Genomic DNA, 18,458 nt, shown 5'->3' with positions numbered 1-18,458 from the left:
CACTACGATCACACAGTTGTGGGAACAACTGAACAGAGCGTCACTGAAGTGCACTGCATCAGAGTTGGTTCTCCAAGTGAAGGGATTTCATTGGACTTCTGTATGCATGGATCTCCATCTTCAACAATTCACTAAACCTGTGTAGACTGGGTACGTACCTTGTGTGGGGCACTTGGGTGAGATTGTTATTTCTCTACCTTTGTACATTGGATTATGATTTAGTGGATTGGATGCCTATGTGATCGTCCACCAGACGTAGATACACACTGTATCGAACTAGGTAAACATCTTGTGTGTTGTTGTGTGTTGGTATCTCTTTCTTTTATCTTTTCAACGATCTATCTTACTGACTGACTTTGTCGATAAATTAGTCAGTCTATTTCATCAGTCAATTGATCCAGTAATCTTGATATAGAATGAGGAAATGCAAAATTACATGTGGTATCAGAGCTTTTAAGTCTACATAGTGACTTGATCCTTACGGGAATTTTGTTTGCATTAGTCTCTTTCTTTTGGAAGTGTCTCTGTGTGTTCGTTGGCTGCCTGTCTTTGTTCAGGATGGATGCTAGTATGAAACCTCCAGAACTAGATGGTCACAACTACTCCTTCTGGAAGGCTCGTATGGAGATCTACCTTCAAGCACAAGGTACCAGGGTTTATCGCACTGTTTTATCTGGATGGAGTAAACCAACGATTCAGAATACTGATGGAACTACTGGACAAAAGCCCATTGAGACTTGGACAGATGATGAAATGAATGCCTCTGATCTGAACAACAAAGTGTTGAACTCTATTGTAGGATCCTTGCATGAATCTGTATTTACCCTTGTCACGGGGGTAAAAGAAGCAAAGCGAGTATGGAAAATTCTTGAAACTAGATTTGAGGGCACTAGTGATGTCAAGCAGTCAAAGCTACAGATGGTGCTGTCAGAATTTGAAGCTCTCAGAATGAACGAAGAGGAAACTATCTTAGTCTTTCACAGTCGGGTCCAGAATCTTTACCCAAACGCTTTCGAATGAAAGTAACTGCTATTCAGGAACACACAGGTGGGAAAAGAAGAGTGTAGGAGAACTCATGGGAAGTTTACACACATACGAACTTGAAGTACTGGCTGATGATGATCTTGTTTCCAACAGAAAAGGCAAGTCAGTAGCCTTTGTGGCCGAAGCTGATCGAGAATCTGACACAGATGACATAGATAATGAAACCTTGGCCCTTCTAACCAAGAACTTCAAGAAAATATTGAAAGGCTTCAACAAAAAGAGTCAAGAACAGTCTACCAGGTCACAATACAAAGGCGGTAACCCCTCATATCAGAAAGCTGAAACCGCACCGTTCTCACAGAACAATTAATCCCAGACTGGTCGGACAAGGCAAAACAGAAACAGTTTCTCAGATACAGGAAGATCTCTCAACCGATCAATGCAATGTAGAGAATGTGAAGGCTGTGGGCACATACAGACTGAGTGTGCAACGTATCTCAAGAGAAAGAAAGCTATGTCTGTGGCTACGCTAAGTGATGATGAGGAGGAAACTACTAATGATCAGTCAGATGACAATATAGGAAACTTTGTAGCTTTCTTTACAGCTACAGAGAATCAGTCAGATGATAACGAATCCGATGAAGAATCCTACATATCTACAGATGATTTTGAAGAGAGACATACTCAGCTTGAAATGGAATTTGCTAAACTTGTTGCAAGCTGGGAACAACTGGTGAAAGTCAACAAGAATCTTAATGAAGAACTGAGACTAAAGGATGATCTTCTGAAGAAACTGAACACAGATCTTCTCTTAAAAGAAGACCTTATAACACAGATAAGATCTCGAGAAGAAAAATTGATAAAAGAATTGGAAGATTTGAATAAGAACATCAAGATGATGGATACCACATCAACTTTAGACAAAATTTTGGACTCTGGCAGAAATCCAAATAATAAAAAGGGTCTTGGATTTGAGCGAGGAGAATCTTCGAATAGTGCTCCTGTGTTCATCAAAGCAGGTATGTTAGCTCCGAAATCAGTTCACAGGTATGAACAAGGACAGTCATCCCGATCCATTCAGGAAAATGATAAGAGGAAGGAATATAATCAAACAACAGGTATTAACTTCGGCAGAACTGCTCTTCAATCTCAGTACTCAAGGTTCAAAAATAAGTTTATCCAAGTCAGACAATATACTCCTATTTGTCATTACTATCAAACAAAAGGTCACACCCGAACTGAGTGTTATTTCTTCTACAGAGATCAAAGAAAGGAAAAATATCAGAACAAGACTATTACACCTTTCACAAGACAGGTCTGGGTCAGAGAGTCAGAAGTTATATGTTACCCCACGATAGTTCTGACTGCGTCAATGACTGAAGCAAGATGGTATCTCGACAGTGGCTGTTCCAGGCATATGACAGGGAATGTGAAGTGTCTTATGTCTATCCAACCTAGCAGTGGATCTGTTACATACGGGGACGGACAAAAGGGTAAAATAGTTGGAAAAGGTACACTAAATGTACCAGGCTTACCTCACTTAGAAGAAGTTTTGTTGGTCAGTGGATTGAAAGCTAATTTGATTAGCATAAGTCAGTTGTGTGATCAAAACCGGAATGTGTGCTTCAATCGTAATTGCCGCAGGGTCAGTGACAACGCAGATCAGTTAGTCATGGAAGGAACCTGATCTTCAGACAACTGCTATGTGTTGACAAATGAAATTGCATGCCATCTGTCAAAATCTGATGAACCAAAACTCTGGCACAGGCAACTGAGTCACATAAACTTCAGAGACATGGATAAAATAATCAAACTAGATGCTGTGAGGGGAGTTCCTAATCTCAGAATAGATCAGGAGAAGGTTTGTGGTGCATGTGCCATTGGAAAACAAATAAGAACTCCACACAAAGCTGTGAAAGTAATCACTACTGAGAGATGTCTAGAACTGGTTCACATAGATCTCATGGGGCCAACACAGATTGAAAGCATTGGGAGAAAGAAATATATATTTGTGTGCGTAGATGATTTCTCTCGGTACAGCTGGGTATACTTCCTAAGAGAAAAATCTGAAGCCTTCAATGCATTTAGAACTTTGTGCATCAGGGTTCAAAAAGAGAAAAACGAACCTATAATCAAAATTCAGAGACTGAGAAGTGATCATGGAAAGGAATTTGAAAACTCACTATATTCGGACTTCTGTTCCGAGAACGGGATATCCCATGAATTCTCAGCTCCTAGAACAGCTCAAATCTATGTTGATGACATTGTGTTTGGGTTAACTTTACAGAAATACACTGATGAGTTAGTAAAAGTCATGAAGGAAGAATTTGAGATGTCCATGGTTGGTCAACTGACGTATTTTCTAAGACTGCAAGTTAAGCAAAGTCCTGAAGGCTACTTTATCTCACAAGAAAAGTATGCTAAGAATTTAGTCAAGAAGTTTGATCTGGAATCATGTGAACCATCCAGGACACCAATCTCCACCTCCACAAAAGTATCCAAAGATGAAACCGACGTATTAGTGGATAACACAGTCTATCAAAGTCTGATAGAAAGTCTGTTGTACCTAACGGCTAGTCGACCAGACATAATGTTCAATGTTGGAATCTGTGCAAGGTATCAATCTGATCCAAAAGAATCACATCTGATAGCTGCAAAACGCATTCTGAAATATGTAAAGGGAACGATGCAATATGGTCTATGGTACTCCAAGGACAGTGAACTGAGTCTGGTTGCATACTGTGATGCTGATTGGGCAGGAAATATTGATGATCGAAAAAGTACATCTGGTGGATGTTTCTTCGTTGGTAAGAATTTGGTATCGTGGCTAAGTAAGAAACAAAATTCAATTTCCTTAAGTACTGCAGAGGCAGAATACATAGCTGCTAGTGGATGTTGTACTCAGTTAGTATGGATGAAACAGATGCTTTTGGATTATGGTCTTACTCAAGGGTTTATGACACTCTACTGTGACAATGTCAGTGCAATCAACATCTCAAAGAATTCAGTTCAACATTCCAGAACGAAGCAGATTGATATCAGGCATCACTACATCAGAGACCTGGTTGAATCTAAGGAGATTGAATTGGAGTATATTCAAACAGACAAGCAACTGGCTGATATTCTGACCAAGCCACTAGATGCAAATCGTTTTGAAATTCTCAGGTTTGCTCTGGGAATTTGCAGGATTGACTAATAAGGCAGTTAGTCGTTCAGAGGGGAGTGAAGGTTTAATCATACGGGTCAGTCTTAAGAGTTGACTTTCTTTTAAAACTCCCTTCTATTTTGTTAAGTGTATTCTCTAACCTAAAGTACCTTAAAAATCCTGATCTTTTTCAAATTTCAAATTTCCTTGGCATCGGTTTCTTGCCTAAAAAGAAGGCATACCGTTGTGTCAATCACATCGCCTCTGCATGATATTTGACAAGCCGCATTGATTAGGGTACATCACCCTTGGGACTATTTGTTATCGGGCCAATCTTGAATAGAAGAAAAATCTCTAAGATTATCTCTGCACTTAGTTTTCTCTCTCTCTGCATCTCTGCCTAGCTTGAATTCTCTCTTCCTCTCACAAGAATCTCTAATGGCGGACCCTGTAAGAAATATCATCATCAAACTTGGAAGCAAGACGCATTCTCCAGAAGTGGCCTTTAAACATATTCAGACACTATTGCAGTTTGGTATGAAGAAGAAACTCAAGCTTGACCCTCTTCTTCGTGATGAGATAATAGTTACTGTTATGACGAACTACCCAGAGTTCTATGCTGACTGGTCTGAAGACGATACAAGTGAACTTCTGATGTTGGTTTCTGAAGCCAGTGATGAGGTTTCCCCAGCTTCTATTCCAGAACCTTCGGACGGAAATCGGGCTGGGGCATTTCTCCGATATTTTGCACAACGAGCCCTAGAATCTGATGAGGTCTCTCGACAACGAGCAGAATCGCAACCCCTGTATCTCCAAGTTGCTCAAGATGAAACCAGACACATATTGGAGATCCTTTGTAACAGGTCAAACAATTATGACTCTCCTTTTGAAATTTCACCAGATAAACCTGATGATCTAGTGTCTAATGCTACTCCATTTTATGTGCCTGTTGATCCTGAAAAGTTATCTGCTTTAAACTCTGAGAAACCCCCTGTATCTGTTGATCCTTCGTCTATACCTTTGGGTGAGTCTGATTGTGTGAAAAGTGGAGTCTTGAATGTGTCTGATGAGAAAGAAAAAACATCTGATGAGCCCAACAATTTGAGTCTGATTGTTTTCTCTGCCGATAATATTGCTTTGTCCCCTGCTGCGATTGCTGATGGTCCTAAAGAAATTTGTCCTGTCAATGCCTCTTCTGTTTTACCTGTTGTTGTTGAGCCTGTTGATCTCTCAAGCCCCCGTAAGTCTGACAAAGTGGATGGAGTCCCAGTCTACACCTCCACATCATTAGGAGAAAGCCTCGAACATGTCTGACACTTTGCTGGTTTACCTTCTGGTTCCATTCCACAACCATACCGAGTGATTCACCCTTCTGAATCCTCGAGTGAAGATGGAAAAATACTGGCTGAAGTCTATGGCACTCAAGCTCATGCATCTGAGATTCCAACTGTTGAGGCTACTGCTCATCCGTACTCCACCACATTCAAAATACGAGAGGTTACTAATATCCTTGGTGGTTCATCTGCTCATGTGTCTGATTCTAGTCACTCTGTGTCTCCTGTACACTCCCCATCCAAGGAGACAAGAAGGTCGAAAAGAAAGAATGTTCCTGTGAAGGTCGTGGTTGAGTCTGGTGATGACACTGCTGATGTAGATCAACCAGAGAAGAAAAGGAAGTTTAGTGAGCCTGCAAAACCTGAGACCAATCCTCCTGTTCAACAAGTGTTTAAAACTCTACGGTCTTCTGTTAAGCAAAAAGGTTCTGTTGCTGTTCAACCTACTGTCGTTCCCACATCCTCTGCCAGAAAAGGGAAACCTTCTACTCGTGCCAGAGGTCGGAGCATTACACCTGAGGTTCAGGCTGTTGAGGGTCCTGACACATCCATCTACAAACCTCAGTTTGTTTCCCTTACTGCTCAGGCCAAGTGGTCCACCATGGTCAGAAGAGATCTGATAGTCCAAACATCCGTTGATGAAAATCAAATGAATTCGGTTTGTGATGTTCTACCTTTGCTGAGTGAAGTGGGTCTGCTGAAGACTGTCACTGCCATCTGTCCTTATTCGAAGCTGCTCACCTATGAATTTTACTGTAATCTAAATGATTAGATGGACAATTTGTCTGGAGTGCGTCCGATGCAGATTTTCATTCGTGGTAAATGGTATGTGTTTGGCCCTGACATGATCAACGAGTACTATGGCTTGCAAGGAGTTCAGAAGGAAGCTATTACTGACTGAGATGTAGTAGCCAAAACGATCACTGGTGGACAAGCTGATAGATGGCCTATTGGTGATGAGGATACTCTACATAGCTCCTAGCTCACCTCCAAGTATGTGATTCTTCATTGTCTTGCGCTGCATAACTGGCTCCCTTCGACTCATTTCCATACTGTTAGCAAGCAATTGGCCAGTCTCATATTCAGAATTGGAACAAAGATGACCATTGATCTGGGGTCGTGGATCTACTACCACATTCTCACTCTGATTCACCCTAGAGAACATAAGGTACGGCTGCCCTTTCCCCATTTGATTTTTGGAATTCTTACATCTCAGGGCCTTGAGCCTATGGCGAGCGAGGTGATCAGTCCGACTCTTCTCTACACGGTTGACCGACGTCTCTTGACTGGAGATCATATATGTGATGTTACACCGGTGGCTGCCCCCTCCAATTCTGAAGCTGATATAGTGGCGGATGACTCGCCGCATGCACGAGATCTTCAACTCTCTATCCAATTGAAGGCAAGAGTCTCTGAGCTCGAGACAGTTCATGGCATAATCGCTAAACAGCTGACAGGGGCTCGTACGAAATTAGCCACTGTTCTTCTTCGTTTAAGCCTGACTGAGGCCACTGCTGCTTATCCTGTGAAGTCTAACAGTGAGACTCCCTCCAACGCTTGACCTGACTTTGGCTCTCTTTTGGCAAAAAGGGGGAGTATGAACTCAGGGGGAGCTGTTTGTGTTTGTGTACCTTCTGGCCCTGGCTGGGCGATTGTTTGTGATGGCACCTCTTTTTGAAGAATGTTTTTCTTGACTTTGCTTTGATCCACCATGACGTGTATGCTGTGTTTTATTTCTACTATGTAATCAAATATTGGGTGTGTTTTGTTTATGATAACCTATCTTAGTCTTTGGCAGTATTATATTTTTTAGTCGAGTTGTTTTGCCAAATAGTAGCCAAAGGGGGAGTTTGTTAGTGTTTTATTTGCTCGAAAAACCCCAACTTATAATTGACAATATTATTATGACATACTAAGATAGGATTAGCTTAGTGTCAGTTTTGTTCTACAGAGGACTGATCAATCAGACACAACAACAAAGGGACTGACATTGAAGATCTGTTTTAGGAAGCTGATTTCTTAAAGACTGTACGCGGTTTAAAGAAGACAAGTTTGGAAAGAAGATCAGCGTATATTTCTTGGAAAGGTATGGACCGAATCGTTAAGATTACATTCTTCAAATATTGTCCTACCATCTACAATCAAAGATATCTATGAAGAGTGTTCTGATGATGGAACTATAAGTACTCTTATTCGACGAGAATTAGGGTTACGCTTTTGAAGAGAGAAGAAACACTCCATATGAATTTATGAGATCCCATCTTTGATTAGACTGCTCCTTCTCAACACAACTGTGTATGGTGATTATGATGAAGAACATGAGAAGGATTATTATTGCTTAAACGAAAGGACACTACGATCACACAGTTGTGGGAACAACTGAACAGAGCGTCACTGAAGTGGACTGCATCAGAGTTGGTTCTCCAAGTGAAGGGATTTCATTGGACTTCTGTATACATGGATCTCCATCTTCAACAATTCACTAAACCTGTGTAGACTGGGTACGTACCTTGTGTGGGGCACTTGGGTGAGATTGTTATTTCTCTACCTTTGTACATCGGATTATGATTTAGTGGATTGGATGCCTATGTGATCGTCCACCAGACGTAGATACACACTGTATCGAACTGGGTAAACATCTTGTGTGTTGGTATCTCTTTCTTTTATCTTTTTAACGATCTATCTTACTGACTGACTTTGTCGATAAATTAGTCAGTCTATTTCATCAGTCAATTAATCCAGTAATCTTGATATAGAATGAGGAAATGCAAAATTACAATATATATATTATTTGTGTATACATATCAATATATCATATATGTGGGTGTTAGCTTAATATTATTTGTAAATTATTATTATATAAAAATATAATTTTATTATTTTTTTGGTTTTGATCACTATATTATTCAAATATATGATAATTCAAAAGTATCATCGCTTTAAGGAATTGTGAAACATAATTTTAACTAATTTTTTAAATTTTGTTACTTAACAATATTTTAATATTGGGCATAAGTTTTCGCGCATCGCGCGTACAGAATGCTAGTGTGTGTGTGTGTGTGTGTGTGTGATTTGTTGTGTGATTTGAATACTCTCGTTGTCACAAAATCTCTCAAGTAGTTAATATGGTTGACTTTATTAATTATATTTTTTTAATTTTTTCATGGTATTAATAAAATACTTGGTAAATAAATATATAGCATTATTTTGCATTATAACTTTGATATTTAATTAGAAAAATAGTGCACAAAAAAGATAATAGACAATGTAGTGAATATAATCAATTGATGAATTTGAATGTAAAAATTTTTACATTTGAGAAAAATAAAGACAATATAACTAATGAAAATATTTCTTTTAATTAATTTATTGATAATTAATAAATTTTTTTTCACTGAATAAAGACATTGTAAGGATAATGTAGCGAATATAATCAATTAATAAATTTGAATATAAAGAATTTTTATATTGAAGAAAAATAAAGACAATATAACTAATAAAATTATTTCTCTTATTTAATTGATTGATAATGAATAATTTTTTTTTTAAATAAAGGCATTGTGGACACATAATTCTAAATTAAAGAAATGCATATGTATTATTTTTTGTTGTAACTACTAAATTATTATTTATATAATTTAATAAGAGTAAAATAGAGTACTAATTATGCCAACTTTGATTGGGATGAGATTCGAACCTAAGACCCTTTTTTTTATTTATTGAAATCAATGAGTAAGTTAACGGTGAACTAAGGGCAATTCTTAAAATTTTAACGGAATTAGTAATGGTGTGTGGGTATTTTAGAAAATTTTAGTGTAAAATTTAAATCTGATCAATCTTTTAATTAATTTGAGTCATTCATTTGATTAAAATCTGTGATCGCCATTTTTTCTACCCATTATAGGCCTAACTCTCTTGGGCTCTTATATTAGTATAGTAGATATATGCGCGTGTGTGTCAACTCTTCCACTCTTTCCTGTTGAATCATGAGGATATCTATTAAAAGTTATTGTTGAAAATGGGTCATAATTTTATATGCTTTGAATGCTCCGATCACAAAGTCAATAGTTTCTGCAAAATGGACAACACCACCATATATATGCATATATCCACTTGTGTTTCTAATGGGACAGCCTGGAGTGACAATGACTCAATGAGATCCTTGCCTACCTCTCTCTATCATGATGAATCATTAAAATACTTGCCCCTTTCTGGTGATCAAATTGGTGAAATATGATTCTCGTATTTAAACATTACAAATTTAATTATTGCCAACACTTTTTCAGCCGATCCTGTCAAATAAGCTGTCCTAATACAATTTGTATCTCATGTGTGATTTATACGCTATCACATAGAAACAGAATTTACCAAATTCACACTCTCGGGTAGTGACTCCATTTTTCCCTCTTTACCCAAGAAAAAGAAAAAAGAATCATTAAAATACTTGCAATTTGTGCAATGACTATAATCTTCAATTTGTACAATATATATAATCTTCAATTTGTACAATATGACTATAATCTCTTGTTAAGAGTTATTTTTTTGGTGAAAATTATTTGTATAATCTTATGTCAAAAGATTTAGGGATTTTGTCATTTCAATAAACTTTCATCATTATTGTTGTATTCTCCTACTTACATTCATTCATATTTACTCAATATAACGCAATTAATTAATTATAATCATCAGTCAAATAAAAAATTTTGGTCACACAATAATTATATTCTATTTATTTCATTTTATATGTTATATTTACTATTCGCTAGTCAAATTAACGTTTTTCTTCTTTCTTTATTTTCTTTAATAATTTCTTATCACTCTTAAATTTAATTTTTTATACTTAACAATACTTTTAATCTAATTTCTACTAATCCACATGATATCCCAACTCACCCAAATTTTCTTTTTCTTTTCCCTATCCATTTTGCTCCGAAATCTGTCAATTGCCACCTCTACATAAGATGCATCTTGTTAAATCTTCTCCTAAAAGGTTGAATCTCTTCAATCCTAATTTGACAAAGCATTTGAAAGGATGTAAATGTGCGCACAAAGGATCTGCCTACTTTGGACATAATCCTCACACTACTGTTACGAAAGTTCAAACATGATCTCTTTCCCCAAATACTGCATACTGAATCAGTGAGTTAAGCCTTAATCGGACAGCATCTCGTTAAATCTTGTCATATGAATAATGAATTGTACATGTAACATGTACTTGATGACATTATAGAAAGAAAAGAAAGAAAAAAACATAAAAAAGTAATCTCAGACCTTAGCTTCATCACCATATATATAAATATAATGCTTTCCGGGAAAATCTGTGAGCAGACCACAAAAAGAGGAAGAAGAAGAAGAATGAGAAAGGACAGATCCTATATTATATTCAAAGCTTCGGCAAATGTGCCAAACCCACATGCTGAAAAGAACACATACTGCAGAGACTAGAGAGTATTTTCTTTTCATTGAAAAAAATAGCACTCTCATAATAATACCCATCAACTTTTCTGTCCTTTTTTATTTGAGGGTATCTAAGATTTTCGCCATCTAACAAAGTAACTAATTCTTTTACTAAATTGTAGACATTTTTTGAGTGGAATAACTAACCTAGAGGTTTTTGCTGAATTGTAGGTATTTTTTGAGTAAAATAATTAATTTGAAGATTTAAAACTGTTCCATACCTAAAGTCAAGGATTAACACCTTGACCATTAGTTAAGAATGAGTGAATTCCTTCCACTCAATCTCACCCCTAGGTTATCAACTTTTCTTCTCTATCTGTTGCTTCACATGCATGTGGGAAATTGGGCTAATACCCTTCTGTTTTTTTTTGTTTTTTTGGGTGTTATGGTTCTTGAAATTTTTGATAGTCGGATTAAACTCCGACTAATTTTTTAAGTTGAGCTATTGTTAAACTTTATTTTAAGAAAGTGTTAAGGTGGTCTACTTGTATTTACAGAGCTGGAACACGAGACGTTATTTATGAAAAATCTGAGGTTGTTGGGCAGCATTAGTTGATCTGGCACCAAATTTCAGTTTTGGTGTTACATACATCACCATCTATCCTTCTCATACAGACCATTTGGTTCCTACAAGCTAAGGTAGATGTCTGCACTTGTTGATTGCAACCAAACGCACTTTTGGTAGACCAAAAGGTTTGGTACATGTTGGTTGAGAGCTAGAGACAATAATGTGTTCAGGTAAATAGGTAATATATAGCTCTCCACCTGCTAATTCTCTAGAAGGGAATCCTACAACTCATATACAGTTATACACACACTTGTGTAAAAGTTAAAGAGCGAAGACCAATAAGTTCATATCAATGAAAGTTATAAGTTAATGAACACTATTTACTTCACTTTTTTGTTTTTTCATTCTTCTTAGGTTGAACTCCAACTCTAAGACTTTTTTGTTTTTTCATTTCACCGGAGACGGTGACGAGAGAGAATAAAATCTAAGATGGAGGTCAAAAGAGTTATAATTCAAGGAAGAAAGTAGAATTGTTTATTTCACTTCTAGTTTCTATTTCACTAGAGATAGTGATCAAAGAGAATAAACGAAAGATGGAGGTCGAAGAAAGGGGGGAGAAATGAAATTGAATATGTTGTGACCAAGATTTGGCGACCCTAGAAAATAAAACTAGAAATGAAATTGAATATGTTGTAATCAAGATTCGATGACCTTAGAGAATAAAACTAGATATTGAGAACAAAGAAGGAAGAGGGAGGAGTAATCATTGTACCATAGACTATTGGCATAAGATTTACTTTTAATATATTGTTATTAAAATTCGGTAACTCGAGATAAAAGAAAACTAGAGTCAAGGGCAGAGAAGGAAGGGAGAGGGGTAATGATTATATTGTAGACCACTGATTTACGATTCATTTTTAATATATTGTCCATTTTTAGTGTATTAAAGGTTCAAAAAACTTTCAGTACACTAAAAGTGAAACTTAAAAAATAAGCATTCAATGTACTAAAAATGAATCTTCAATATATTAAAGGGATAAGGGTCAAATAGACCCTTTAACTATAAGCCAAAGTACAATTAGCCCCATAAACTAACAAAAGCTTCAATTAGGCCCTTCATCTCTTTACTTGTATGCAATTAAGACGCATAACATGTTAACTATAGACACATAACATGGTAACTACAAAACACATAACATGGTAACTATAAAACACATAATATATTGTTAAAATATTATGTGTTTGCAGTTAACACATGTTGTAGTTAACATATTATATGTCTTCAATTTATTTACAGGCACATAAACTATTAACTACAAGTACATAATATATCAATTGCATGGACATAATTTTTGGACCAGAATCCACAATACAAGATAAACCCTAGTCCATGGTATAACAATTGATAGTAGGTTTACCCAACCATTTTTCCAAATTGGAAAAATGACAAGTAAACATATTCTCCCTAGTTAATAAACATAGTTGTAATGTTTCATAAAACAAGTATATATTATTTCTCTAAAACTTATAGTACATGTTCTTCATAACCTAAATGTATAAAACAATAGAAGCATAACTTTTTGTAGGATTATTCTAGGACCCCTTTTCACCCACAACAAACTCCATCAGCCCAATTCAACATATTTGGTTTACATAGATATATATACTCCAAAGTCCAAAGTAACTGCACCACCACCATTTCTTTTGCATGTATACAATGTAAACAACATCCCAACATTATACATTTCTATGAAATTAAGTATGCAAACTGAGTAATTTTCACTTCCAAAGGGAATGGTTTACATGACTGGATTTGGTGGATCCCTTCCAAACCCCATCACTGCATGAGTTGCCAGCATCGAGGCTCTTCGAGAGAGCTCGAACATCCTCCCAACAAGGGGTAGCGTCACCGTGTTCTGGTTCCGGAGTGGTTTCTTATCCCAACTGCATAGATTTAACTTCTTGTTATACACATATGGTGGAAAATGGATTGGAGAAGAAGAGTTAATACCAACTGAAGTCCTCCGAGTATAGTGACATTGTCACGTTAAGATATGGTTTTAATTTTAATGCAGCAGCTACTAAAAGATTAGTCGTAAAAGTAGATCGAGGAGGCGTATAGTATACCAATCTTCATGGCGAACAACCTTTCCTCCATCAGTGTACAACTTGATGAGCGATACCATATGGATGTCTCTACCCATGAACTTGTAGTATTGCTTGTTATCAATTAGTATCTGAAACATAATGCTCCAGAAATTTCAGAACATTTTAAGATAACCAGATTGAAGAAAGCTAAAGGGGGCGAGGGATAGCAATTCCGGACCTCTTTCTTTCCGGGAGATATCTCATTCTCTGTCAAGCTGTATTCTACAATTCTCGATTCACTGAAAATCTGAAATATTTGGAAAGAAAGAATTAACTATTCTACACACGTACATTATGGAATTCCTTCTAGACTTACATGTTAACAACTTTCATTATCATATCCTAGCTTCGACAATTCAGTTCGTATGTAATATAATTCATATATGAATACGGGGTCGCCACTTTGTCAAGCAAGAATAGATGGGGTGGGTGGAAAACTGATTATACCTTGCCAAGTGAATAGAATGCGGATTTGATTTGGCTTACCCTGCAAAAATGAGCAGTACATATAATTCAATATTCGTGCTAATTGCTAAATATATAAATTTTATATACTATGAAAAACTGAATTAAAAATAATTTCAGCCAAGCCTGTTAACCGAACCAGGACGGTGGGAGTATATCTTAAGAACAGCGTACCCCTGTGCACACATAAGAGGATCTTCAAAGGTTGCATCAGGAGCATAAATTTCAAAATCTTGAGGCGTGGCACGTGATGCATAGCTGAAATCAATTTTAGCAGATCAGAAAAATTATAAGAGAAAACATATGGATTTATAAGGCCATGTGTTAGATTAACTAATTCATTGGATTCAACTTTTTAGTGTGGTTTGACTTATGTGCATTATATCCCAGTTGAATGACCTTGGCCTCTTTGGTATTTTCTCACACAATATAAAAACTTACTCAAATGGAAAACACTTCTCCAAAGTGGATGAACACTAAACCTGTGTTTTCCAACTTATTTTCTAAATAGAAAACTACTCAATTTTCCAACTTTTAGTAGAAAAGTTGGAAAAATAGTTTCCATTTCCCAAAAGTGAAACAAAACCGGGCCTTTAAACTTGAACACAATTTCCATTTTTCTTGGAAATTGGAAAGTTTTCCAAGTCACTAAACATGCTTGAAACTCTGAATTCCATGTTTATTAAGAGCAACAAGACATGTTAGTAGACATTAAGATTACTGAAGCAGAAAGAGTCAATGAATGCACTTAATTACATGATTAATATCCATAATTACAATAAATAACTATAATGAACTCAACAAACAGCATTTATATAACAGACAATAAGGGAGAAGAAAAATCCAATTCAATTCATTCTCTAAAATTATGAAACAAAACTTACAGATTGAAAATGCGAGGGAGTATATTGTCAGAAGCACGCCCTGGGTCTGAAGTATTGTACTCGCGGCTTTCCTTGTAGTACCCTTCTCTCAGCTGATCCTTTATGGACTCTGAAGAAGAAGAAGAAGGAGAATCTTGAGCAAAGACAAACCCAAAACACAAATCACAAACAGACCCTGTACATTAACACCCATCTATCACTTCTTGACAGAAAAAGGGTAAAAAGATGAAAACTTTTTTGAGGAAAGGAGAAGAGAAGGTGGCCTGGGGGTTTTGATTTGTGAACCTTGTGGGGTTTTGTCCATGGTGTTATTGAGCTTGCTGGTGTGAAGCAATGGTGGAGGAGCGCAGAGGAAGGAGGAGAAAGATCGCAGCAGGTGAGAGACGCCACGTGGAGAAAGCTTGGCCATTTGTAGGCTGGTCTGCCGGCGCACTTTTTTACACTTAGATTTTTATATTTATTTTTTCTATTTTTTCACTTCACTCACCTTTGTGGCTTTGGCCTTTGTGTGTGTAAGTGTGTTTTTTAATTTCTTCCCCTTTTGTGTTGGTATGTGAATGTCATATGTGAATTGTGATGAGATGATTAGCTACTTGTCTTAATGAGCTTCCCTACTTTTGATTCACCATTTGAATTCTTTGGATGATCTTTTCAATGATTCAACAATCAACTTGCTCCAAAAATTTTTAATTATATAACGCGAGCCTAACCAACCCTTAAACCACAATAAATTTCAAAATCAAATTTTAATTTTATGACTTTATTAAGTAAGTATGCTCTTGTTGAGAGTTGAACTCAAGACTTCCCACTTACTAAACGGGTGCTCTAACCAACTGAGCTACAAGAGCTATATTTAAGGAGATCATTATGTAGTTTTTGGGGCATTAATGACAGAGGTTCGTAGAAAGAATACTTTCTTTTTCTACGAGAAAATAGTACTTTGGCCTCTCATTTTGATGTTAACATTTTCCTTGGGACCCATAGGATATATGATAATATAACTTATCATCTCTTGGCCACATCTTGGAGTAAAAGTGAGGAGTTGAGATTGAGAGTCCATCACTACTGGAAATTCTGAATTTCCGGACCACCTGAAAGTGATCATAAATCAAGTTGAAAGTCTTGTTCCGACCACTTTTGATATCCGGAAAAACCTTTGTTGCTATTTCCGACCACTTTTTGGACTTTTTGGTATCAACTTAATTAAGATCATTTTCAGGTGGTCGAAATTTCAGAATTTCCAGTAGTGGCATGTATACATATACTCTCTCTATCCCCATTTTATCTGGCATACTTAATATTCATTGGTCAAACCAACTATTTCTTTTTTTATTTATTTTCTTTAGTATATTTTTTTTTTACTTTTTTTTTTTAAATTTGATTTTTATTTGTATTTAATAGTACTTTAGTATAGTTTCTAAATATATAAATTTTGTATAATAATACTAATTTAATATATGAAATATTGAATTAAAGATAACTTCGGCAAGCCTCATTAACCGAACCATACACATAAAATAGGACAGAAGGAGTATTAGAACTCTTTCTTAATTAGGAAGGCAATTTCCTATATTAGGAAGCCTTTCTAGGAGGATTGAACAAAGATTTGAGGATTACTTTCCTATTTTGGTCGAAGGTCTCATGTATAAATAGTTAAATACCCTAAGAAAGGGTGAGAAAAGGGTTTGACTTTGATAAATACTCCATCTGTCTCATTTTTCTTGTTTTTTCTTTTTGGTTTATCTCAAATAATGTCCTCTTTCCAAAATTAAGCATAACTATCATTCTACATTTTTCATTTACCTTTTTGACTTTTTCAAATTTCTAGACAATTAATTTGGTAGGTACAATTGTATATTGTAAAGTACAATGGACATTTGAAGGGCAAAATTGAAAAGTGAGTAACATTTGTTTTGTTGCATTAAATATCGTGCAAAAGTAAATATGACAATGAATTCGAAAAGATGGACTACAAGGCAATATAAGCTTTTATGGCTCTTGTTCTTGCATTCACTACTTTCATGATTTTTTTTTAGAGTAAATACCCAAAATGGTCCCTCGACTATAGCTAAATTCACAAATTAGTCATCGACTTTTAATTTCAACCAATTAAGTCCTTAACTTTACAATTTTGACACGATTTGGTCCTCCATCTATTTGACCGTTTGTTGACCGCGATTTTTGAGGATATATATGTAGTTTCACATGCAAAGCTCAAGAGAACGCTCTTGGAGGTGACATCGTTGTTTCGGAGGGGGAAGTGCTTCTCCGCTTGCTGTTTGGGGATCACGAGTCGGTTCAGCTTAGAGAACGCTCTTGGAGGTGACAGCGCCGGCATGGGGTGCAGCGCCGGCAGTGGATTCAAATGTAACAGTGCGGTCTAGAAATGCAACCAGAACCTTAAAAAATCGATGATGGACATGAAATTACATATATATCCTAAAAAAGTGCAGTCAACAAACGGTCAAATAGACAAATGACCAAATTGTGTTAAAATTGCAAAGTTAAGGACTTAATTGGTTGAAATTAAAAGTTGAGGACCAATTTGTGAATTTAGCTATAGTCAAGGGACCATTTTGAGTATTTACTCTTTTTTTAAGTACCCGAACAGTTATGTTAGCCTGCTTGTGATCATCTAAAGGTCGTAAAACCAACATAAGCTATTTACCATTCAATTTTTTTTTAATAATATTAAGTTTAGTTTAGTTTAGTAAATACAATTTATTTATTTATTTAGAAACTATATTAAAATTACTATTAAACACACAAATTTAAAAAAAAAAATTAATAAGAAAATATTAAAGAAACTAAGAAAGAATTGATTTGACTAATAAATAGTAAATGTAAAATGTGAAAGAGAGTAATAATACCAAATTTGGATGAGGCAGTGCAAGGAGCTTGGGTTCTGCAAGTGTTAGGGAGGTGTTTGGTGCACCGGACGGAGAGAGAAGTGGTAGGGAGAATGATGATGAAGAAGAGCTGAGGGGGCTGCTATCGAAAGACTTCCTACATATGATCGGTTGAGGAAAGGGATCTTGAAGCAAACGTTGGATAATGGAAAAGTTGTTCATTAAGAAGTTGATATTCAAAACCTAGACGTCCTAAGCGGGCTCCTATGAGACTAATTAAAAAAAAAAAAAAATAGTGTATGTGTGTGAGTGTACATATGTCGTATTACACGCGTATGCCACACGCACTGAATTATTGTATATTTAAATAATAAATTTAAAATGAAATTGTAAACAATTCTAATATTTGGAAGTGTACATTTATTTGATTATAATGTTAGTGCAAAAGTACCACTCAATTAATTGAATAATATATGACTTGTTTGTCTACATTTATCTTAAAAAATCAATAATATGCAATATGCTTTACGTAATTATATTATTATAAAAATAAATATGGAAAAAAGAGAAATAATTTAATTATAATTATTTTAAAAATTAATACAACAACCCATGTTTAGCTTAATTATCATAATAATTATTAGACAATTATTATTAGGCAATTACACTAATGGCTAACTGAAA

General features: G+C 35.8%; 1 protein-coding gene and 1 non-coding gene across 3 annotated transcripts; both read right to left on the bottom strand.

Annotated features, from left to right (window-relative positions):
* Positions 1 to 12,800: 12,800 nt before the first annotated feature.
* LOC109176823 lies at positions 12,801 to 15,407 on the bottom strand. 2 transcript variants are annotated; one of them, XM_019326224.1, is made up of 8 exons: positions 15,211 to 15,407; positions 14,926 to 15,034; positions 14,216 to 14,299; positions 14,024 to 14,063; positions 13,755 to 13,823; positions 13,556 to 13,665; positions 13,198 to 13,372; positions 12,801 to 12,811 (listed from the first exon to the last, which is right to left on the bottom strand). In XM_019326224.1, exons 1-7 carry the CDS (start codon positions 15,332 to 15,334, stop codon positions 13,228 to 13,230), a joined length of 681 nt encoding a protein of 226 aa, XP_019181769.1. In that variant the 5' UTR covers positions 15,335 to 15,407; the 3' UTR covers positions 12,801 to 12,811; positions 13,198 to 13,227. The 2 variants fall into 2 exon arrangements, with proteins under 2 accessions (XP_019181769.1, XP_019181768.1); XM_019326223.1 differs by lacking the exon at positions 12,801 to 12,811 and having other exon boundaries at positions 12,917 to 13,372; positions 15,211 to 15,406.
* Positions 15,408 to 15,699: 292 nt separating this feature from the next.
* TRNAT-AGU lies at positions 15,700 to 15,773 on the bottom strand. Its single transcript has one exon. It is a non-coding gene; the product is annotated as a tRNA-Thr (tRNA).
* Between the last annotated feature and the right edge of the window lie 2,685 nt (positions 15,774 to 18,458).

The sequence above is a fragment of the Ipomoea nil genome, unplaced genomic scaffold (assembly GCF_001879475.1).
Source record: "Ipomoea nil cultivar Tokyo-kokei standard unplaced genomic scaffold, Asagao_1.1 scaffold0761, whole genome shotgun sequence".
NCBI classification, from domain to species: Eukaryota; Viridiplantae; Streptophyta; class Magnoliopsida; order Solanales; family Convolvulaceae; genus Ipomoea; species Ipomoea nil.
Note: the sequence above shows the minus strand (reverse complement) of the source record. Positions and strands in the feature narration are given on the sequence as shown.